A 25000-nucleotide genomic window follows, 5' to 3' on the forward strand; every position below is an offset into this window, starting at 1 on the left:
TTTTATTAAATTATCGAAGTAACAATGAAGTACGGTGAGCAAATAAAGAAGGCATCACCCCTCTTCTCTAATTAGGTTACAATTTGAAATGAGTGTGACTACTCCGTGTGTTTTACTCCTGTAGGCCACGGTTTTCATCGTGTAGCGGTCTTTAACGGTTCAAGAATGAACGATCCCACGCTCTCAAAGGTCAAACCGGTTCGAATTTCCAACAGTCTCTCAGGAATGTTCAATGTCGAAAAGGACCGGTCCTAGGACCGGTCCTTGCGGTCTTCATTTCCCAAGGACCGTAGGACCGTGGTCCTTAAGCTTGCCAAGGACCGCCCCGCACTACTACGTACTGTCAAATGAAAGCTTTATAACTATAACATCGGATATGAATGAATGAATGTATGAATGAATGAATGAATGTATGAATGAATGAATGAATGAAAAATGACAATAATAGAAATCAAGGATACAAATTAAATGCGAATTGATATTTTATTCGATAAGCTTCTGTCCAAGCCTATTGCTATGCCTGTCAATGGTTGGATCCATGCTCACAATTCACGGAGGAAAGTATAGGGAATGAGATTAGCAGAAGAGTAGCGTCCCTTGATTGGACGTCACCCAATCAAGGGACGCTACTCTTCCGCTAATCCGCTAATATTCTAGACCCCAACTTACAAATTATATTATTGCAGGTCTGATAACCAAGCATAATCATGGGTTAGTTTTTAAATTGTTGTAGAGGAGAATACTTAACAATGGGTTGGGGTGAGAGCAACGTATATAGTATACAGGTCTGACATCCGAACTCACTTATGGTCCTAGTTGAACATTATTGTATAATGGACAGTATTTTCCGTCGCTTTTCTGCGATTTCCATGACAATATTGGGATTCCATAAGATATTGGGATATGAGATAAAAACATAAATAACAGCAAATAAGTGCACATCGGGTGAGAGTATTCTCTTTACAGAATTGAACCCATAATAATTTTTGTTACAAGACTTCTAGAAAGTACACGCAGGCTGAAACTTTTCTTTTTTATTATTTATATTTTTTATAATTTTTTCATATGACATTATCAAAATCAAAATGGTGATTCTGACGCGTTTTTGTAATAGAATAGATATTAATGTAACTTGACTCTATTTTTTCAAACAATCCTAAACAGAATTTTTGGAGGACTCAAGTATGAGTTGATATAGGAAAAATGATTGTCACTCAGACCCAGTAGGAAATCGCTCCTTCTTCCGTCTCCTCCTCCTTCTCCTCTTCGTTGTTGTTGATGTGGTTGTTGTTATGGTTGTTGTTGTTGTTGTTGTTCTTCTTCTTCTTCTTCTTCTTCTTCTTCTTCTTCTTCTTCTCCTCCTCCTCATCTTCCTCCTCCTCCTCCTCCTCCTCCTCCTCCTCCTCCTCCTCCTCCTCCTTCTTCTTCTTCTTCTTCTTCTTCTTCTTCTTCTTCTTCTTCTTCTTCTTCTTCTTCTTCTTCTTCTCTTCTTCTCTTCTTCTTCTTCTTCTTCTTCTTCTTCTTCTTCTTCTTCTTCTTCTTCTTCTTCTTCTTCTTCTTCTTCTTCTTCTTCTTCTTCTTCTTCTTCTTCTTCTTCTTCTTCTTCTTCTTCATCCTTCTTATTCTTCCTCTTAGTACTCTTCCCTTTCCCCCTTCCACCTCCTCAAACGTTTCTCCCTCCCTCTCCCATTTCTCATTTTCCCTTCATCATTATCCTCAACATTAGCCTTGCCAGTAGCAGCCATAGACGTTGGTCTATGCCCATCTATTCGGACAAACTATGTAAATATTATGCCTTTTTCTCCACTTATAGCTCTTCTTGCTTTTCTTTAGCACTTACCCCATTTCTTTCTTTATTCCTTCTTTTTTTTTTTTTGAACAGATGTTATTCTCAAGGCCATTTACCTCTTAAAGTATAACTTTTAACCAATCACACTTTTCCCGATTATGGATGACTTTATAATATAAGACAGATAAATTTCTGCTTTGAAAATAAAGAAAAGAAACCAACCAAACACCAATCGACCAAAACAAAACAAAAACAACAACAACAAAAAACAAAAACAAACAAAAAACAACCCAAAACAAAAAACAAAGCAAAAACAAAATAAACAAATGCACTGCAGAAATGATTTAAAGCAGACATGATCTAAGGGATTCCAATAGCTCAATTGATAGAACACTTGTTTAACATGCAAATGGACCTGTGTCGATCCCAGGTGAAGTCGATTTTTGTTCCCCCCCCCCCCCCCCCAATACCCAATCAGCAGTCATTGGCGGAAAGTACTTTGAGGTAGGTTGTCTTTTTAATAGGATTCAATAGTCTGATGTCACGTCCGCCCAGCAACAAGCAGCTTAGTCCTAAACTTAGAAAATCGGCACTTTTTATTCTCCGTGCTGGCGAGAACTTTTTCACATATCATGTGATCAGAATGTATAAAAGTCAAAACATGATCAGATTTATATTTTCTCCTCTGGATACACACTTTTCTCCCAGTCGGAGAAGTATTCCATAAGGGCGTTCGCCATTGTTCCGATAGTTTAGAACCAGTAAGGGCGTTCGCCATTGTTCCGATAGTTTAGAACCAGTTACTAAGTAACTATGCGTCATTACGAGGGAAGTGACGTCACGACTGTTGAACCCTATTGGACATCGTCAAGCAATTGCTTCTGTCCATTTTATGCTATAGAAACCGGGATTAACTTCGACCCCATCTGCCTTATGGCTCTGAATGACTACTTCAGACATGGACTAAGAAAATTTAGGTGGCTCGAAACTATAAATACTAGACTGTGACTCTTTTGTCATCTTTTTCCTCTTTTTCAAATACAACGATTGATTCATTCAGACTGACTGCTACTGTCAAAGCGTTCAATAGATAGAATGAAGCTGCCGTCTCTCGGGTCTTTGTTATTTTTTTTTTTGCCATCCGCGTTTATGAGCGATTATCACTAAACTTTATTAACCAGACTATAAACGTTCAAGGTTGCACATAGTTTTGTGTGTTTGTGGTTCGTTTTACTTCCGGATGGCAATATTGTGAGCTTCTTAGCCAAGTGCATACTATCTATCTTTCCCCCGTCTATATACATGTATTCCATGGTTACATCGGTTAATACAACTACCCCAATCTATTCGACATAAACAAGGAGTTTACCTAACTGAAAGTTGTTTTGCTATTCTAAATCCCTTATATTATTCAGCACGGTATTGTCAGATAACAACGTCTTATCATTCTTAAATAAGGAATATTAAATGCCTGCCATGTTATACATTATTATATACCCGTCTACAGCAAGTTTCATAGAGTGGCAAGTGGAATCACTCATGCTTTCTAAATCCGTTTAAATCAGTTGAAAGAGTTTGAGATTATGTTAGCTTTAATTTTCTGACAATTAATGCCTTTTGTATAGGCTGTGAATCCAGTTTATTACAAACATTGAAATGCTACGCATTAAACAAAAACACAAACACGGATTTTAAGCAATGTTTGATTTGCTAATTTTACGCAACTCAATCTAATTGTTTCGTATGTGTCTTCCTATTGTCAACATGGTTGTCTTATCTGTGCAGTATAGGATTCAATAGTCGTGACGTCACGTCCCTCGTAATGACGCATAGTAACTTAGTAACTGGTTCTAAACTATGGCGGACGCCCTTATGAAATACTTCTCCGACGAGCATAAAAGTGTATCCAGAAGTGAAAACCATTATAAATCTGATCATGTTTTGACTTTTATATATTTTGATCATGTGACATGTTCTACCTAGCATGAAGAATAAAAGTACCGATTTTGTTTTTTAGAACCAAGCTGCTGGTTGCTGGGTGGACGTGACATCAGACTATTGAATCCTATTGTCTTCGATGAAAAGGTTGGAGACGTCAGTCATGGATACACAATTCAATGATATTCATGGCTTAAAAAGGTCTGCGAGTGTGTTCACATTTATTATTTCTATTGTTGTTAAATGTTTGATAATCATTCTGGCATGAAGGTATTCTTGAAGTGGCCACGCCTATGTGCTAAAACGGATTTTTTTTCGGTTGTTTTATTATATAGGTTAACTCTCTCTCTCTCTCTCTATCTATCTATATATCTATCTATCTCTCTATCTATCTATCTATCTCTCTCTCTCTCTCTCTCTCTCTCTCTCTCTCTCTCTCTCTCTATATATATATATATATATATATATATATATATATATCTTGTTCCCAACCATTTTCCGGATTTTCCACAAACGTCACGCCCCTTTAACATAAAAACAGATTTTTAAAACCTAAAATTAAAAGAAATAAGTGCTAAGCACATGTTATACGCGATTTTGTTCAGAAAAATGACATCTACAATAGAATATTAAGGTCTAAAACAATAACAAAAATGTTTATAAAAATTTTATGATGTACAAAAGAAATCTGACTGAGAAAAATAATGGTTGTATCCTAACGAATGTGGCGATTTTCCTGTAATGCAATATTTGAAACAAATTATTGCTATCTAGTAAATGACATCACCAATGCCGCCGCACTCTGACAAAACACTTTATAGTCATTTTCGCAAGGACATTTATATTTCAAATATCGTTCCATTAATTAAGATGTCGTCCAACTTGTCAAAGGTTTGGTTTTTTTTGTCATCTTAATCAATAGGTATTTAGAGTTTAAGATAAAAGTAGAAAATATGTAATCCATCGCCCCAATAAGCCGTACTCCAAAACACCCCAACATTTTGAAAATAAAATTTTGCCAAAAAACTCGTCTTTCAAAGATCGATCGATTAATCAGTTAACTGCTATACTCTGGAAAAAATATGCATTTAAAATTTGGCCAGAAAACTCGATCTTCAAATCTCGATCGATTTAAATGGCCTTCGTCTTATCAAAAACGTACAAACCCGGGACTTCCTTGTATTCCTTGATGTCCGTGGTTTCAAAGTTTGTGTCAAGATGAGAGTCATTTCAATTGGCCGATATTAGAAAGAGGACTCTACTGACCAAATTTTTTAAAATGTATTTTGTTTCAGAGTACCGCAGAATATATTATTAAATCGACGTCAATCAGATGTTGAAGAGTGGCTTAAAATTCAAAATCATCAGAAATATAAAATTCTAGTAGCCTATATCGCAATTTGAGAAACTAGTCATACATTCCCTTGATATTCTTCAGTGTCTTAGGTCTGTCTTTAAATAATGGCTTGCAATGAGCAAACAATTGGTTTCTCTGTGAAGGCTTTACTATCCATTAAAAAATTCCATCTCATAGACAAAAGACGATCGAACATTTTATGTCACTTAACTCACTGATGCTCTTGATCTACACACAAAAGTGTGAGCTGAAAGTGACACTTAAAATGTTTATACGATAAGTCCGTTTCCACGGATTGACGTGTATGCTCGTTTGCAATTTTGATGAACAGAACGATTCAATAATTAAACAACGTCAAGTCTTATGTCTGAGAAACGGGATTTGAAAAAAAAGAAGAAAAAACAAAACAAAAAAAAAACAAACAAAAAACAAACAAACAAACAAAAAACACGACAAAACCAAAGAACAAAACAAACGAAACAAAAACAAAAACAAATAAAAGAAGAAACAACAAAATACAAAACTAAATCAAGTTCGTACACATTTTTATACATTCCTATTTATTGATTCTGCACCTCCCTCCATTGTTTTAAATAAAGAAAATTCGAGTTCCTTGACCCCGGCCTGTATTACTAGCCATAGATTATAACAATTTACACAGAGATTACTGTCAAACGCATTTAGTATTTTACATACATAACAATTAACCACTATTACCGAGAATCAAAGAACGTTAATGGCTATCAGATTACCTAATCTTCGCTTGATCGAACCCACGGGTATTATTTCTTACGCCTAAATGGCGCCACTGATTTATGTGTTACATTTCTATTCAATCAGGTAAAATATTCTTTCCATTACTCACTCAAGGGAAGAGGGAAACATGCTGAGGTCAATGACCTACAAAGAGAGTGAAAGTGAAAGTCAATAGATTTTATTTATGGACAAAATAAAACCACACTGTATTTTAAAGATCATTATTGGTGGATAATTACTTAATGCCTATGTGGTCTTGTGGTATGACACTCGCTTTCGGATCGGAAGGTCCTGGGTTCGAGCCTCGCTCAGCGTATAGTCGAGTCCTTAGAGAAGTCTCTTTACTCATATTCTCTCACCGTACTCAGGTGTAAAATGAGTACCTGGCCGTTAACAGCGTTGTCTCTGTCCGAAAAAAATTGTAATATCGTCCTACATGTTAATGTTGCTGTTGGCCAGGGATACTTTGTAAAGCGATTTGAGCACGAAGAGTGGATATTGCGCTATATAAAAGCTCAATTATTACTACCTACATATATTTTTTCTTTCGAAGTCTCAATATTTTGTTTACCTGGTACTTGACATTCTCTATCTATAAAAATGAAGTAAAACAACTGTGTATAATTTAAGTCATTTATATCCCCTATCTTTATCCTATTGAGGAGCCTAGTAGTTTGGGGCTTGGAAATCGAATACATCAATGGAAAAAATCAATTAATCAAATAACCAATCAACCAATCAATCAATATTATTGTATAGATAAAACCCAAGTCGAATCCCTGTGGCAATAGCTAATCAACAATTGACAAAAATGTAACAAAAGATTATCAAAAAATGTCCCCAAAAAAAACACCCTAATATAAATGCAACGTTAACTGCAGTACTCTGGAAAACCATGTATTAAAAAAGTTGGTCAGAAAACTCATTATTTCACATATCGAGCGATTTAAATGACCCGCGTATTGGCAAAATTTTCAAACCGGAAACTTCGCAAAGTTTCATGTTTGAGAGGTTTTGCCAAGATGAGGGTCATTCAAATCAATCGATATTTAAAGGACGATTTGTTTTTTTTTTTTGTTTTTTGAGGGGGGGGGGGGGGGGGTGCCAAATTTTTAAATACATGTCTACCCAAAATATGGCCGTCAACTGGCTTATACGCTAATGAGTTCTGGAATTAGTCTGACGTAGGTGTGTAGGGTTATGCAATGATGATTACTGCCAAAGTGTGACTAATCGACTAATCCCTTACGTCCGTGATTTGGTCCATACATCATGTCAGAATGGAAGTGATTACTTCTACAAGGTAAGAAATATAGCCCAGATTGTTCAATTTGCCTAGCGTTGCACTGCGACTGACTCTTGGATTATCTTGGTCTTTTCTTGTAAAAGTCCATCAATAAAAAATCAGCATAATTCAGTGATTTGTTTTGTTTTTAGGGAGAAAAATCGCGGATAATGTGTGACAAATCATCTCAATCCGGTAATATGTCCGGTGAACCGGATGCTAAAAATTGACTTCAAGACTGCATCTATTAAATGAATTAATTTAATATAATATGTGTCTTTGTGAAGAATGGATTTAGCTAGATACTAGTTTCACAAAATATCTACCGCTCAAATTGTGTCATTCTAACGCTTTTCACTTTGCATTTTTTAAATTTTCTGAATTTGGATTACCTCGAATAAGACCTAATTGAGACGGTGGGCCACATATCGTCTAATTCACGCCGCTATGTGGTCTAGTGGTATGACACTCGCTTTCGGATCGGAAGGTCCTGGGTTCGAGCCTCGCTCGGCGCATAGTTCAGTCCTTGGAGAAGGCTCTTTACTTACATTCTCTCACCGTACTCAGGTGTAAAACGAGTACCTTGTCGTTAACAGCGTTGTCTCTGTCCGAAAAAAAAGTTGTAATATTGCCTAATAAGCGTCATGTCCCGTCCTTCATGTTAAATGTTGCTGTTGGGCAGGGACCCCTTATAAAGCGATATGAGCAGGTTTAGTGGATATTGCGCTATATAAAAGCACTTTTTAAAAGCTCTTTTTAAAGATCTAATTGAGACGGTGGCCACATATCGTCTAATTCACGTAAACACTTGATATGGAAAGTGTCAAAAAGACAATCGATAGACTGTCAACCGAGAGCGTTTCGTCTTGCTTTCTTTTCTTTTTTTTTTCTTCTAACGTTGTTGTGCTGATTCTGAAATTTACTTTGAATTTAGCTTTATCGATTTTTTGATACAATAATTGAAAGTATAAACAAAACGTAACAGATCAAGGTCACATAGATGTCTAATTTCTTTGAGAATAAAAAAGCGTGAAACCCTTTGAGAACGTTTAGTAGATATTGCGCTGTATAAAAGCTTATTAAAAAAAAGCTAACTTTCATGGAGAAATAGATGAATGCCAAAAAGGCGAAATCTAGAGGAGAAAACTAATTGCTAAACACATTTACTCTATCAAGCCTACGTTTTTTAAAACCTTAATGTTATCTGATGAATAGTGAAAACAATTCTCAAATCTATGAATTAAATCAAGTGAAATAGATGTCTGTTCTGAAAAGGTACATTAAAAGTTTGCCATAAAAAACCCCCGCCAAATATCGATTGATCAAAATAACTCTCATCTTGTCAAAAAGGCTCAAAAAGCAGTTTTCTGAAGTCACTGATTAATGTAAATGTTGCTGCTCGAAGCTCGAAGAAATTAATAACAGTGTGAAATTGAATGTAAGCTTCGATTTAATATACGAAACAAATAAAATGGACGTTTCGGGTTTCCCCTTTATCAACAAAACAGGATGAATGAAACACTACAGAGGAATGAGATAATGCGGTAGTGGCGTTGTTATATCTGTTTTCGTATATTAAATTGAAGCTTACATTCAATTCCACATTGTTATTTATTGAAGTGACTGATATAAAATCCATTTATTGTAGCCTTTTTGGCAGGTTAACTCTCCCCTTACCTACCATTTTCGGGATTTTCCCCAAAACATTACACCCATCCAATATAAAAATAGATTTTAAAACTCTAAATCAAAAGAAATAATTACATGCTATACATAATATTGTTCATCAAAAATGACCTCTACAATACAGCATTGAGTTCTTATAACAAAAACGAAAATATTTCTAAAAAAGTTTGTGATGTATACAAAATATTCTGAGAGAGAAAAAGAATGGTTCTATCGTAACGAATGTGGCGATTTTCTTGTATTTTGGTAAGATGTTGGTTAAAAGGAATTTCAATTAACCGACATTCGAATTAAGAAATTCTCTGCCTTGGATCTGTTTTGTCCAGTGATGTATTTATGTTTTCATTGATTTTGTAGTTGACTGGAGAAGGATTTTGAGCCCAAAACGTTCCGTGTTTAGTATTTTGTTCTTTTTTTTTGAAGCTGTTATTATTGTTATGTTTCTTGCTTTTGACAGTCCACAGCTTCTAGCAGCTAACTACTTGCAATTGAATTAAAAGTTTTATAGCCAAAATGAAAAAAAACTGTGTTCTGTCAAAACCGACATAATAGACGGGAACACCAACAAGGGAAACCACCACCCCGGGCAGAATACCGGTGTATATTATACAAAGTAATTTCAAGACTAAGGGGGAGATCCTGCTGTTTGACATTGGGATTAGAATGTATTACAATAATATCAAATTATCATGAATAACAGTAACATTATTAGAGGTGGTTGTAGTCTTGTTGATAATGTGAATAGAATCGATTCCAGTATGATACACCCCATGACGTGTAATAAAAGAGATAGAGCGACGAGTGTATTGATTTCATTCTGATTGATTGACTTTACTTCACAGAACAAAGGACATCAAATTTCTAAACTGACCCGCCCTCTCTTTACCTTGAACCTGCGACCTCGAAACGAATCTCTCGATAATCACAATTTCCTCCAACAAAAAAAAGAAATAATATTGTAAAAGTGCGGCTATGTGGTCTAGTGGTATGACACTCGCTTTCGGATCGGAAGGTCCTGGGTTCGAGCCTCGCGCTGGGCGCATAGATGAGTCCTTGGAAAAGGCTCTTTACTCACATTCTCTCACCGTACTCAGGTGTAAAATGAGTACCTGGCCGTTAACAGCGTTGTCTTTGTCCGAAAAATTGTAATATCGTCTAACAGGCGTCTTGTCCCGTCCTACATGTTAAATGTTGCTATTGACCAGGGACCCCCTGTAAAGCGCTTTGAGCACATTTAGTGGATATCGTGCTATATAAAGCTCAATTTTTTAATTAAAAAAAAAGTAGATCGACGTGTTTACATCAAGAGAGATAAGATGGATGTGGAATGGGAGAATTTAGTTTCTCAGGTCGTAGACGTCATCTCCTTTCAGTTTTAATCTATTAGTAATATGTGCAGTGTTTTAACTCTCTCCTTACCAGCCATTTTCAGGATTTTCCCCAAAATCTCACACCCATCTAACACATTATCACTCAAACACAATAGCAGTATCTGGAGGTACTTGCGATAAGTGATTTTTTTTTAAAAACAAAGGATGCTTTACAACACACTGTTCATTTTCTTTAAATTTTATGATGTACAAAAGAAATTTGAATAGGAAAAATGTTGGTTGTATCGTAATGAATGTGAGGATTTTCCTGTCGTTAGCAAGGAAAGGGTTAACAACTTTAAAAAGTAATACCCTACAAACTGTGGAGTGATCCTCGACAATATTGGAGGTTTCCACAAGACGAAGAAGAAGAAGAAGAAGAAGAAGAAGAAGAAGAAGAAGAAGAAGAAGAAGAAGAAGAAGAAGAAGAAGAAGAAGAAGAAGAAGCTTTTCGGATTCTGCGCCATTGAGAAAAGACATAGGGTGTTGGCCACAGACTCTGGTCTGGGACTTGTCTAAAGTGAGCCACTCTACATCAGTGGGTCCTGGCAGCTTTGCTGACATGAACTCGTTGTTGGAACGCTCAGGAGACAGTAAAATGTCTGGTTAAACATTTTACAGTGTTAACAGCGCCACTACAACATTATCTCATTTGTCTGTAGTGTTTCATTCATCCTGTTTTGTTGATGAAAGGGAAACCCGAAACATCCATTTTATCTGTTTTCGTATATTAAATTGAAGCTTATATTCATTTTCACATTGTTAATTATTTCTTCGAGCTTCGAGAAGCAACATTTACATTTGTTAATTTTGATTCTTTAAACTTTATGTTTCAAATGTCATTTCCAGTAGGCAATTTACTCGAGTATAAACTATGATTTAAGTAATGAATGTCATGGATAGATCATATTATTATCCATACTACTAAATCAGCAGGGCCAAACGAAATAGCAGATTAAATAAGAGACACCTTGTGTAGAATATTTAAAATGTTGGCTGAATTTGATGATGCTTGGATGAGTCTATTCATTGGTGACTTCCTGTTTAATATTTAATCTGATTGGTTATTCCTTTTTACGTCAGTGACCTCTGTAAAAAGGTCAAACGAATTGAAGAGTTTTAAATGACTGCATGGGTGAGAATGCTTTTGAAACTCTGGTCCCATTACACATTACCCCATTCAATTCAGGTGTAAATGTGTACCTGGTTAGAAAATATCAGAAATGAAGAATTTGACCACCAATTAACATGACGAAATCGTTGAAAAACGTTATATTATATGTCCACATTTATCGCTTTATTTTCAATTTCTTTTCTTTTTTAATAAAAAAATATCCAGATTGTTAAATAACTGCTGACGTCACACACACCATATATGGTATTGACTTTGCTTGGATCGATTTGTTCCTATTCAACCATGACAAGCTATTCGAGACATCAGCAACATTGTTACAAGGTTAGCAGGATCGAATAAGGAGGAATTTCATTGAGCACAAGTCTTGCATGCAGACTCTGACAAAAAACGGCATCAAGTGATAAGATGCTTTGTATATGAATTCATTTTAAAAAACATAATAATTTTTGGAGTTTATTTATTACAACGTCGTTTATCTGGGATGTGTGATTGATGGATTTGTTTTCTTATCAACTTGTAGCATATTAACGTAAAAATAATGATTAAAACGAAAGTTAAAAAAAACTACTACAGTGCAATAATAATTTCGTTTTGTATTTTTGTTGTTGTTTAAATACTGAATAGCCAATGACCGAGTAATGGACATTTGTATCTGATCAATTTTCACTAAAACACAAGACAATTAAAAAACACACAAACATATTCATTGTTATGGCTAGAGGTGCTCGTCTAATGACACGTGAAAAAATATAGATCTGTCATTAAAAATTATTGAAATCGTCAAAACAAGCTCTGAAAAGTTTTTAATTGGAGCTGACAGGGTGAAAACTGTCCAATTCATTCCATAAAATTCGTGTGTTTTTTCTTTTAGCTTAAGCATCTGTGTAATTATTTATTTAGATTTAGACTTTTGTTGACCTGTGACCGACATCAACATGGATTCCAAATACAAGACACTCCTTCAATTCCATCGGCCTTTCCTGGCTCGTAACATCATCTGGTCCAATCAGCTATCAGACATGTTGAAGTCACACGGCCTGGTCACTGACTTCATGATCAAAGACATTAACGTGAGTATCCCTTTATTTTTGTTTGTTATGAAAAACATTCTTCTTCTTCTTCTTCTTCTTCTTCTTCTTCTTCTTCTTCTACTACTACTACTACTACTACTACTACTACTACTACTACTACTACTTACTATTACTACTACTACTACTACTACTACTACTACTACTTACTATACTACTACTACTACTACTACTACTACTACTCTACTACTACTACTACTACTACTATATCTACTACTACTACTATATACTACTACTACTACTTACTACTACTACTACTACTACTACTACTACTACTACTACTACTACTACTACTACTACTACTACTACTACTACTACTACTACTACTACTACTACTACTACTACTACTTTTACATTTATACATAGTTTTCTGTGTTAGTTCTATTGACCAAGAGGTAGAACCGTGGTATTTTATTTAGACACAAACCACCGATTTTAAAACCTGTGTAGTTTGCTGTGTCTACCAATCACTACCATTGTTTACATTGATGACGAATGTCCGAGAGGCGTGGTTATCTACCTGTGGAGCAGCGGACCGAGAGTTGAGATGCTACAGACGAGTAGGGGAGAGATGGGCTACCAAAATGACAAGGTTCAGACAGATATAAATAAATAGAACGAAATTGACGCCTCTTAGCTCTTTGGTATTGTTATGGCCAGCCAGTTTTATGAGTAGTTCTCACTAAATTGTATCAATCAGACTATAAACATTTATTATTTTTGTGTTGATACGTTTTATCCGGCTGGCGAATGTTGTGAGTATTTTGGCTTAGCGCACAGCATCGATAGGGGACGGTAATGGTTTGGGTGGAATCATCGCAAGGCAAAAAACAGCTTTGTGAGACTCGACGGTAGACTGTGCATAAATTAAATCTATCAAGTGTCAGAGAAGCGCGTTGTTCCGTTATTCCGTGCTGTTGACATAACATAATTACTTAGGGCTAACCCACACCGGAGACATGACTCCGACGACCCGGCACTGCCGTTCTCCGGATAAAGACGTCGGACACGGACAAAATACTAAGAATAAAGAGAAGAGCCGCTAGACCTACCCAGACCAAGCACCCGACGTCCTCTGTTTTGTTTTTTTTTCTTTCGAGCTTGGTATGAGTAGGTCTAGTAGCCCTTCTCTTTAATCTTACTATTTTGTTCGTGCCCGACGGCAGAGGACGACAGTGCCGGGTCGTCGGAGTCAGTCTCCGGTGTGGGTTAGCCCTTACTTATTTTGACCTTTTGCCCTGACAGGCCATGGACAATCAAGAAAGGTCCGCCGCTTTTTTTCTGTCTTGTACCATCACTTCCAAATCTCTCCATGTCTGTCTAGAACGCTGAGTGGCTGCTTCTACGTTTATTCTCCATGTGTTCTTTCGTTGGCCCTGCTGATTTCAGTTCAAAGCTTGCTGGTGGCATCGCTTGTAAAATATTCTGCCGTACTCTCGAAAAACCCATAATATTTTAAAATTTGGCCAGAAAAGTCGTCCTTCAAATGTCGATCCTTTTAAATGACCCTCACATTTCGTCCAACAATACGACCGTTTCGATACCTAGGCGTCTCTTCAGTTGACAGTTATGTGCGATCTTCTTTCTGCGGATCTACTCTCCATCAAATATTATATATATATATATATATATATATATATATATATATATATATATATATATATATATATATATATATATATAATTACAAACAGTTACATCTCCATATATAAAAATAATACATTTACTGCTAACTTTATCAGAAGCAGTATGAACACTATAACAGAAAAATAAAATTTAAAATCAATTCCGCCTATTTTCATTCAGGACAAAAATAAAAGAAATCCAAATTCCCATTCATTGAAATGTTATTTTTTAAAATGTGTCCCACCATTTTATCTGGAATTAAGTCGGAATGTAATGGATGAGAAAAATTAAATTTAAAATCGAAACAATTACAATTGAGAAGTTACAAGTTGTTTTTTTTTTTTTTTTGTTTTGTTTGTTTTTAAGTTTAGAAAACAAACTCACTGACTGTCCTCAATGAAGATTTATATTATTTCAACTCGCTTTCATAACTTTGGCATAACAATCCATTTCAAACACCAGGATCGCTCTAATACTAGATACAATACCTTTTTTGAGATGAGTAAGAAACAAACAAACACAAAAGTCATTCAAACGTGACAAATATAGGCCAACGCGTTTTTGTTTTAAAGGAAATTTCAAGTCTGAAATTAAAATTTCAAATTGCTTCCCTTTCTCAGAACGATTTTCCATTTCGTAATTTCAGCAACAAAACAATACAAAGCAAAAAAAAAAAAAACCAAAAACAAAACAAATAAAAACAACAACAAAAAACAAACAACCAAAAAAAAAAAAAAGACAAAAGACAAAAACAAAAACAAGATAATCGCGTGAGCACGACCAGTCCAAAGTCCATCACAATAATAGAAGTTATAAACAAATTAATTACCCGATTGCTTTCCCATACCTTGCTAAACGTCATCAGATCGATCTGTGTAAACAAAACACCAAGTTAATTAAAATCAGAGCTGCCTATTTGAAATTTAAAAAAATAAAATTGAAGTTCTCTCGGGAAAAAAGAAAAAATCACTTTAAATAGCTTGAGAAATAAATAATTTGCCCTTAGCATGTTCCAAAAATGCTCCAAACTCCTGAATATAGAGCCTCAGGAATTAAACTTTCCTTTTCAACAAGATTTATTGAGTCAAAGAAGCGAATTTTGTTCTGTAGCTGGAGATCAAAATTCGTATTTTTACGAATTTTTCCTAGTACTAAGCAGGTCTGATAAGCGGTTCTATTGTTTATCCCCCCCCCACCCCCCCCCCCCCCCCCACGTCCTGAACTGAATGCCCTCCGTATGAGATGATTGATTAGGGACTGCGTTGGTGATGCATTTCGACTTGAGTGGCCAGGGTTTGAACCTTGTATTTGGCGTTGAAAGTCTACATTATTAAGTGCCTTGTCGTGTTCCAAAGTCAATCATCGTTGAGAATGGTCAACGACTGGATGGGTGGCAATAAGCGACGTTTTATTCCTTTTCTTATCCAAGTGTTGCGTCCTTGGCTAGGCGGTTTAAAGCGCAATCATACTTATTATGTATTATGCTATGTAAATATTTATGCGTTCGTCAGTGACTTGGTTAAGGAATGCTAAGTTCTGGCATAATGATGTAAAACACACACACATACAAACACTCACACACACAAACACAGACACACACACACAAACATGTTTAAAAATTCGAGGGTTGATCATAAATGAATTGCTCTCACTATGAACCAATTCGTTCGATTCGCATGAAATTTTCAGAAAAAGATTTAGATATCAATTTCTCATAAGATGGCATGAAATTGTGGAAATTTCTGATGCGCATGTTTTATGTTTTATATGCGTATATTATTAGAGAAGATGTGCTGAAAAAAACCCAATTATCATTTAGGTGGCGAAAAGACAAATAAGCAACTACCGACGCAGTTAAATGACTTGAGAATGATTGCTATTGAGCATATATATATATATATATATATATATATATATATATATATATATATATATATATATATATATATATATATATCTATATATATATATATAGCGTAATGTCCACTAAACGTGCTCAAATCGCTTACAAGAGGCCTCAAGCTAACAAGGAGACATGACGCCCGTGAGGTGATACAGATTATAAATTTTTAATATACAGAGACAACGCTGTTAACGACTGGGTACTTATTTTACTCCTGAGTATGATGAGTGATTGTTCATAAAAAGCCTTTTCCAAGGACTCAACTTTGCGCTTCTCAGAGCGGGACTCGAACCCGGAAACTACCGGTCCGAAGGCGAGTGTCATAGCACCAGACCACAAAGCCGCTCAATTGTATTAGCATGCGTCCATTTGTTAATAAATATGTAAACTCAGTATGAACCAGGCATTTACCAGAAAGAATGAAGAGCATTTGTCATTATCTATTAAACAAGCCAGTGTGTTGTTTGCCATTGATTTTCATGAATAGGGACCAGAGACGAGAACAAATTGTGCAAAGAAATACATTGGGTCGTTTGGAGGCAAGAGTAAACAAAATGGGCGCTATATTATTTGCCTTGGGCATCAAAATATTTTGTCATGTATTGATGCTATGAGTTTAGGTAAATGTTCACAACATCTACAAGCCAGATTAAACATACTAACACTCAAAACTGGGTGTAACATTTAACGTATAGATAGTATGAAGTTGACGTTACTCAGGTCTTTGTCATTGCTTTTGCCATCCTAGTTTATGAGTAATTCTCACTAAACTGCCTTAACCAGACTATAAACGTTCAAGGTGACACATAGTTTGGTGTGTTGGTCCGTTATATGACAATGTTGTGAGCCTCTTAAACAAGCGCATACTATCTATAGCGGTTTATCTAAAAAATTAAACTACTTCCGGAAAAGGGCAGAGTCCGACGTATACTAATTTACAGGTCTGGTAACCCAACTTGTTATGGACTCTGTGTTGTAAAGGTAAAATCTCAAACCAACGCAAGATATTGTCCATAACAACAATTATTAATCAAGCCCTCAATTACGTTCGGTTATCAGATCTGAAAATATGTGCACGTCGGGAGAGTCCGACTTATCCCGGCCAAAGTCTGTTTCGGATTATTTTCATTGTAATATTTTGAAAGAATACAACATTTTAAATAAACAGACTTATTCAGGATTGAAGGGGTTCTCGTGCTTTTTCATAAGTTGGAGTCTTATGTGGACTTAACGACTTAACTCTCTCCTTACCAACCATTTTCAGGATTTTCCCCAAAACTTCACACCCAACTAACACAAAATATATTTTTATCACTCAAACACAATAGCAGTAATTTCTTGCGATAAAGAAATTCTTTTGCAAAACATGCTCTACAACAAACTGTTCATTTTCTTTATATTTTATGATGTACAAGAGAAATTTGAATAAGAAAAACGTTGGTTGTTTCGTAACGAATGTGACGACTTTACTATAGTTGGTAAGGAGAGGGTTAACCTTTCACATGCGGTTAACTCACTCAATCCTAGAGGTTTTTGATACTTTTCAAAATTGGAAAAAATGTATTAAAAATGAGCATGTACATATGTAGTTTTATTCAACTACCATTAACATGTAAAAAATAAGAACATTAGCTTTGATACTATGCCTATAACTTGTCTCCGAAAACTGTAATAAATAGGCATGGGGTAAAAGTAACCCCGGGTATACTACGGATACAGTCGGTGTTAGGGTTGAGTGAGTTAAAGACGACTTCGTGTTAAAAACCTCTAATTATAATCTTTACATAACCGATCATTTTCCCTCTCAAAGATGCTGATATTATGATTTCATTCAAAATAGTTTATTTTATAGTTTATAATAGTTTAATATAGCCCAAAAACTGTAATTTACAAATTTGCAAAATGTGACCCTTCGCCTCAAAACGGTATTAACTCGGGATAGTTAAGATGTTGAAAAGTGAATTTATAGCCAGAAATATCAGACCTGTGTTGAGTTTGTATGTTTTATTGAGGAGAGTGGATACCATATTTTAGAGTGTTAATGCCAACAATTTTATATTTTTGACAAGTTTAACAATTAATTCCGCTTTTAAGCATATGGTTCGTTCCGACATAATACCGTTTTGAGACGATAGATCACAAATGTAAAACACCAGTGTATAGACCGACTTTTTTTGAATGGAAGAAAATTAGATGTAAACACAACACTAAATTTATTTTATAGATACCACATGGCGATCACTTTGCCCCAGACAAAAATTTTTTAACACCGATTTATTATTTTAAAATCACCTCCCATTCCCCTCTTATCTCCCTCCTTCTCCCTCTCTTTCTCTCTCTCTCCCTCTCTCTCTCTCTCTCTCTCTCTCTCCCTCTCTCTCTCTCTTTTTTTCTCTCTCTCTCTTTCTCACCCACCCACACATACACACACACGTACACACACGCAGACGCACACACACACACACACACACACATACGCACACAAACAAGCAAACACCACAAAAAATTGTTATAGAAACCCGTGGGCACATTAACGATCTGTGACTGCGGGTGTCAAGAAATAGAAGCTGTTAACGATCTTTTGGGTACGTGTGTGGAATGTTACAGGAGACCCAATTGTTGTCTGCGAGGTTGTTGGGAACAAATCAAATCACATGAAGCTTGGACATTATTTTATTACATCATCATCAACAACAACAACAACAACAACAACAACAACATTATTATTATTATTATTATTATTATTATTATTATTATTATTATTATTATTATTATTATTATTATTATTATTATTATTATTATTATTATTATTATTATTATTATTATTATTATTATTATTATTATCATATTTATAATCATTATTATTATTATTATTATTATTATTATTATTATTATTATTATTATTATTATTATTATTATTATTGTTGTTGTTATCATTATTGTTATTATAATTATTATTAACACTATTATTATTATTATCATCATCATTATCATCATCATCGTCGTCGTCGTCGTCATCATCATCATCATCATCATCATTCTTCTTCTTCTTCTTCTTCTTCTTCTTCTTCTTCTTCTTCTTCTTCTTCTTTTTATTATTATTATTATTATTATTATTATTATTATTTATTATTATTATTATTATTATTATTATTATTATTATTATTATTATTATTATTATTATTATTATTAATTTTACATCACCATCATCATCATCATCACCTTCATCATTACCAATTATCATTATCAATATCATCAACATCAGCATTGCATTATCATCATCATCATCATCATCTTCATCATTATCATCACCATCAGTATCATCATCATCACCACCACCACCTTCATCATTATCAATCATCATTAACAATCCAGTATGTTTTCATTCATTCATTCATTCACTCATTCCTTCCTTCCTTCCTTCCTTCATTCATTCCTTCATTCATTCATTCATTCACTCATTCATTCATTCATTCACTCATACATTCACACATTTATTTGACAATCTGAGGCTCATCTCTATCTATCGTCATAAGTTTTCTGACCAAAATGAAACACAAAGAAACAAATAATAATTTTAAAAATCAACTCAATGTGTTCTATGAACGGCAACATTTGCCTTCCCGTCACCAACTATTCAGCTTGTTTAGTCCATCCAGCATTTTCCCCCGTATGTCCTCGTACAAGACCTGAATATTTCTTACTTTATTCTTTCATCTAAAAATATCTTACGCCAATGCTTGGTCTTAATTTGTCATTAGCAGAAAGCCATTAAAACAGGCCGAGAGTATCAATCATAGACAATCGCCAGGATATTTGAATAAGAAAAATGTTGGTTATATCGTTACGAACTTGACGATTTTCCTACAGTTGGTAAGGAGATGGTTAATTTGTCATTTACCAGAAAGCCATTAAAACAGGCCTCGGCCTGGGTTATCAGTCATAAGGCAATCGCCAATTTACTTTCCACCAGAAGCGTTTTTGAGGCTTAACCCTTCACACTCGGGATTCGAGTTTTACCAATTATAGCAGGGTTGCTAGTTTGGCCTCCTGGTGGCCAAATTTGAGAAATTTGGCTTTTTCCCAAGCCATTTGGCCTCCCAAAATTTGGTTTGGCCACTTGGCCTCCTGTAACCAACTTTTTGGCCTCCTCTGACTTTCCACATTATATCGTTTTACTTTGGTACCGGTAAAACTTATTTTATTTGGCTTCCGGAAAGCCTCACCGGCAATCTAAATATCTAAATGCAACACGTGCTAACGCCACATATTTCATTTGCTAATGCTTCTATATATAGATAGAATGCGCTTGGCCAAGGAGTTCACAACATTGCCATCCGGAAGTATAACGGACCAACACACAAACTCTGTGTAACCATGAACTTTTATAGTCTGGTTAATACAGTTTAGTGAGAACAACTCACAAACGCGGATGGCGAAAACAACAACAAAGGCCTGAGTGACGTCATCTGCATACTATCTATAGAATCTCTGCTATCACGCAATCGCGCCCAAAAGGCCCATATTTGTTTTCAAAAAGCAATGATGTGTGGATTTCCAAGTGACGAAAGAAATGATTAATTTGTTTACAGGTGCCATGTACAACCAGAACGAAGAGTGTTCGGGATCGAGCACATTTACTGGTAGTAGTGAAGAAAATGCTGAGCAATAATGGATTCTTGGTTCGTTGAAACGGGCCTGTTGAATTCATTTTAATTTGTAAAAAGGTTACTTTTGTTGAGGAGTTCTCCAGGTGTGTAGACCTCCAGAATGAACTTTTTATTTCCATCGTGATAATTCGGTTGTATGTGACATTTTTTCTGAGTCTCAAGTCAATTATTCGTTATTTTCTCGTTGCGCTGATTACAACTCAAGAATGTGACCTGTGATGTTGTTTAAGTTTGAAAGGAAAAATTCAACGATATCAACAAATGTACAGAATCTAGTGACAAATTGCAATGGCGAAATGGTGTTTTGATTAAGGTGAGAAGAGCGAATGTTCCTTTAAATTAATTTTCTTTTTTCTTCTTCAAAAAATGGGGGAAATAAATTGTTTAACAACTCTAAAGAGTTTTCGCGAGGCTAAGGTGGGTTTGGTGGTATTTGGCCTCCTGCCGAGGAATCTGGCCTCCTGCTATAGCTAGTTTGGCCGCTTACTCAAAAATGATCTAGCAACCCTGAATTATAGCCTATAATCAAATCTCACCACGAAAACAATGAGAGGGAGAGGTACGCAACTCGAGATTTGGTTGAATTTGAAAATATTTGTAGAAGTCATAGCTAGACAAATCAGAAAGAAAAATACAAGAAATTATTCTTCGTGCCGGCTAGAACTTTTTCACATGTCATGTGATCAGAATGTATAAAAGTCAAAACATAATCAGATGTATAATGTTTTTCTCCTCTGAATACGCTTTTATGCTCGTCGGAGAAGTATTTCGTAAGGGCGTCCGCCATTGTTCCGATAGTTTAGAACCAGTTACTAAGTTAACATGCCTCATTACGAGGTTAGTGATGTCACGACTGTTGAATTCTATTATAATCAGGAGGTCTGAGTTTGGACCCCTAAGTTGAGACAGGCTGATTTTGGGATTATTTTTTCTTATATTATTTTGCTTTGTCTAGCACTGTTTCATACACACCTTTACAGAGTGCGGCTATGTGGTCTTGTGGTATGACACTCGCTTTCGGATCGGAAGATCCTGGGTTCGAGCCTCGCGCTCGGCGCATAGTTGAGTCCTTGGAAAAGACTCTTTGCTCACATTCTTTCACCGTACTCAGGTGTAAAATGAGTACCTGTCCGTTTACATCGTTGTCTCTGTCCGAAACAATTGTATTATCGCCTAACAGGCGTCATGTCATGTCCTACATGTTAAGTGTTGCTGTTGGCTAGGGACCCCCCCCCCTCTCCTGTAAAGACCTTTGAGCACGTTTAGTGGATATTGCGCTATATAAAAGCTAAAATTTAAAAATTTTTTTACAGAGTGTTATATTTAACATACATGCTCCCTATTTTGTCACTTCTTTATTTGAATCTCTGTAGATTATTATTATGATCAGAAACTATGGAAGGCATTTTGAGTTGCAAGATGTCCAGTCTCGCCTTTAAAAGGTCAATGGGTGTACTTTGTAATCAATAATTAGCAAACATCGAGTCATTAGTCAGGTCCCGTTGACAGCCAAGGCAGAAGTGAAATATTCCTATGGAGCATGTCCGCCTGCTATAAACTCTTAATTTATCACAGTTTCTGCCCTGCCATGAAAAACCAGTTAGAATCCTGTGCTATTCTATATACTTACTAAATTTTCGCCAGTAAACTCTTAGTTTATCACAGTTTCTGCCCTGCCATGAAAAACCAGTTAGAATCCTGTGCTATTCTATATACTTACTAAATTTTCGCCAGTAATCTCTTAATTTATCACAGTTTCTGCCCTGCCATGTAAAACCAGTTAGAATCCTGTGCTATTCTATATACTTACTAAATTTTCGCCGGATCAACATAAAACATAGTCATTCAATTAGTTTTGAGAAGGGGGGGGGGGGGGATAAGTGGAAAAAGTCAGAGAATAGTGGGTTTGAACTTGATATGTTTATGTTTATTTATGAGTGTTGATGGGTACTTGTAGGTACGAGAGTGTTCGTTAGAGCATATAAAAATAACTAAGCTCACTCACGTATTATTTGCCGATACAATCGTTTCTATGTCCTCCATTTCGTTAGTCGACATTTATCCGTAGGATGATTTTTATTTCGAGAGTTCGATATTATATATATATATATATATGCCATACTAGCATAATTTACCGAGCTGTCTGAGGACTGCTGGATAACATTGATAAACCATTTTTTAGGTTGTCTGTACAGTGTCATCTCGAAGTCAGGTCTTTGTAAAAGGGCTAACTCACACCGGAGACTGACTCCGACGATCCGGCACTGACGTCCTCTGCCGTCTTCCGGATAAAGACGTCGGGCACGGACAAAATACTAAGAATAAAGAGAAGAGCCGCCAGACCTACCCATACCAAGCACCCGACGCAGTGCCGGATCGTCGGAGTCTGTCTCCGGTGTGGGGTAGCCCTTAATACGGTTACCGGTTAGACGTGTTACCATTACACCTCCGACATAATAATATCATAGTGATGAAGTGGATAACTTATAAATAGCGACCAACTTCAGAACATAATTTGACTATCACTATAGTCAACGATTTTTTTTTCTCCAATTAAAAAAACAAACTAGATCATTTATATATCGCATTATCCTCTAAAACGTGCTCATACCGCTTCACATGGGTCCCTGGCCAACAGCAACCCTTAACATGTAGGACGGGACTTTCGGACAGAGACAACGCTTTTAACGGTCAAGTATTCATTTTACACCTTAGTACGGTGAGTGAAAGTGAGTAAAGAGCCGTTTCCAAGGGCTCAACCATGCGCCGAGCGAGGCTCGGATCCAGGACCCTCCGGTCCGAAAGCGAGTGTCATACCACAAGACCACTTAGCCGCACAATTATGGTTATTAATGGTGTGAGTTGGTTATCCGTGTAATATTGACCTAACTATTGGCCAATTTGTATCAATAAATTTACTCATGGGAAAAAAACCATTACCGCAAATGACGGAGGAAGTGGTCAATTCATTGAGTGAATGCCACCCAATACATGGATAATATTTGGTCAGTGAGTCAAATGAACATTGGGGTCACTGACTCCAGTAGGTAGTGGTAGCGGTAATGATGGAATCGTAAAGAGTATTTATTTACGATCCTTTCCCCCTGAAATAAATTTGATCTAAGATACAAGACATAGAATAAAAGTCTAACCATGACCAATTGCCAAAACAAAAATCGGGTATTCTGTCGTGAGATAATTTTGAATCAAATTAATGATTTAAATCTATTCGAGAGGAGAATTGATACATTTCCTCAATCGGCAACAACCGACGTGTACAAATATGCAGGTCTGATATCCGAACGCAATTATGGGCCTAGTTAAGCATTGTTGCATTGGACAATATTTTGGATTTCCATTACAACAATGAGCTCATAATAAATTGGGTTATCAGACCTGCAAATAAGTGCACGTCGGCAACAACTAAAATTTGAGTCTTGATCAATTCTGAGGATAATCTAACTCTTTAGTTTCTGGTACTATGTTGCATACATGTACTGAACCAAATATGGAAAACGGTATTTAGTATAGATCGTAAAAACGATTTAACCCGCTCCTTACCACCTATTGGAAATCGTCACATTTGTTGCAACCGTCACTTTTCTCATCCAGATTTCACTTCCTTTTTGCTATAGCTATAATAAGCCAAACATTATTATGTATATCTAGAATGTGCTCGTTGATTTTCTGTTTGAGTAAGAAATGTCTGTTTTTCTGTTGGGTGGGTGTGAAGCTTTGGGGGAAATTCTGAAAATGGCTGGTAAGGTGAGGGTTAGACATTGGGGGTCACATCTACGAACTGCCTTTGTTTTATTACATAAAACCAGATTGAGGCGATGGGTAACAATATAAAAGTTGAAACACGCAACTCATTATATAATTGAATTAACATTATCCAAATTTAATGTTTTTTCAAAATGTTTAAAGATGTTTATATATTGGTCAATTCCTTCCGTTTCATAAGAAATTGACAACGGAAAGAAAGCCACTCTAACAAAAATATGTGGAAACCAATCACCCTGCCCCATAAAACATAATACTTGTGTGTTGGAAGACTGCTGAAAACATCAGGCCTCATGATTCATCGTGAAATATTCAAGAGCGCATTTCGTGCCTGGAGGACAACAATAAAAAAGGCAAAGACCACGTATTTTCTTTCAAAATTTGAAACTTCTAAATCTTGTAAACAATTATTTAACATTTGCAATGATCTACTTGGACGTGAAAGATGCACTTCATTACCATCTACAACCAATCAAAGAGACTTGCCAGACACATTTGTCAACTTTTTTAAAGACAAAATCCATAACATTCGTTCAGAACTAGATCGGCATGAACCATTTATAGATACAAATACATTCTGTGGTACCCCTTTAGACAAGTTCTAACCAGTTTCA

The 25000-nt window shown here is 35.8% G+C and overlaps 2 protein-coding genes across 4 annotated transcripts in view; both read left to right on the forward strand.

Moving 5' to 3' along the window:
• The window catches only part of LOC144981017 (dnaJ homolog subfamily C member 3-like), a 516589-nt gene that overhangs the window by 77974 nt on the left and 413615 nt on the right, over positions 1 to 25000 (forward strand). The gene's annotated exons all lie outside the window — the stretch shown is intronic.
• LOC144981009 (uncharacterized) overlaps positions 1 to 25000 on the forward strand; it is a 96145-nt gene that overhangs the window by 43033 nt on the left and 28112 nt on the right. For both annotated transcript variants that reach the window (XM_078929070.1, XM_078929069.1), the window contains exon 2: positions 11521 to 12386. In XM_078929070.1, coding sequence (XP_078785196.1) covers positions 12252 to 12386 — 135 coding nt within the window. In that variant the 5' untranslated portion in view covers positions 11521 to 12251. The remainder of the gene's footprint in view (positions 1 to 11520; positions 12387 to 25000) is intronic.

The sequence above is a fragment of the Berghia stephanieae genome, chromosome 10 (assembly GCF_034508935.2).
Source record: "Berghia stephanieae isolate SIO BIC M18660-M18661 chromosome 10, UCSD_Bste_1.3, whole genome shotgun sequence".
Lineage (NCBI taxonomy): Eukaryota > Metazoa > Mollusca > Gastropoda > Nudibranchia > Aeolidiidae > Berghia > Berghia stephanieae.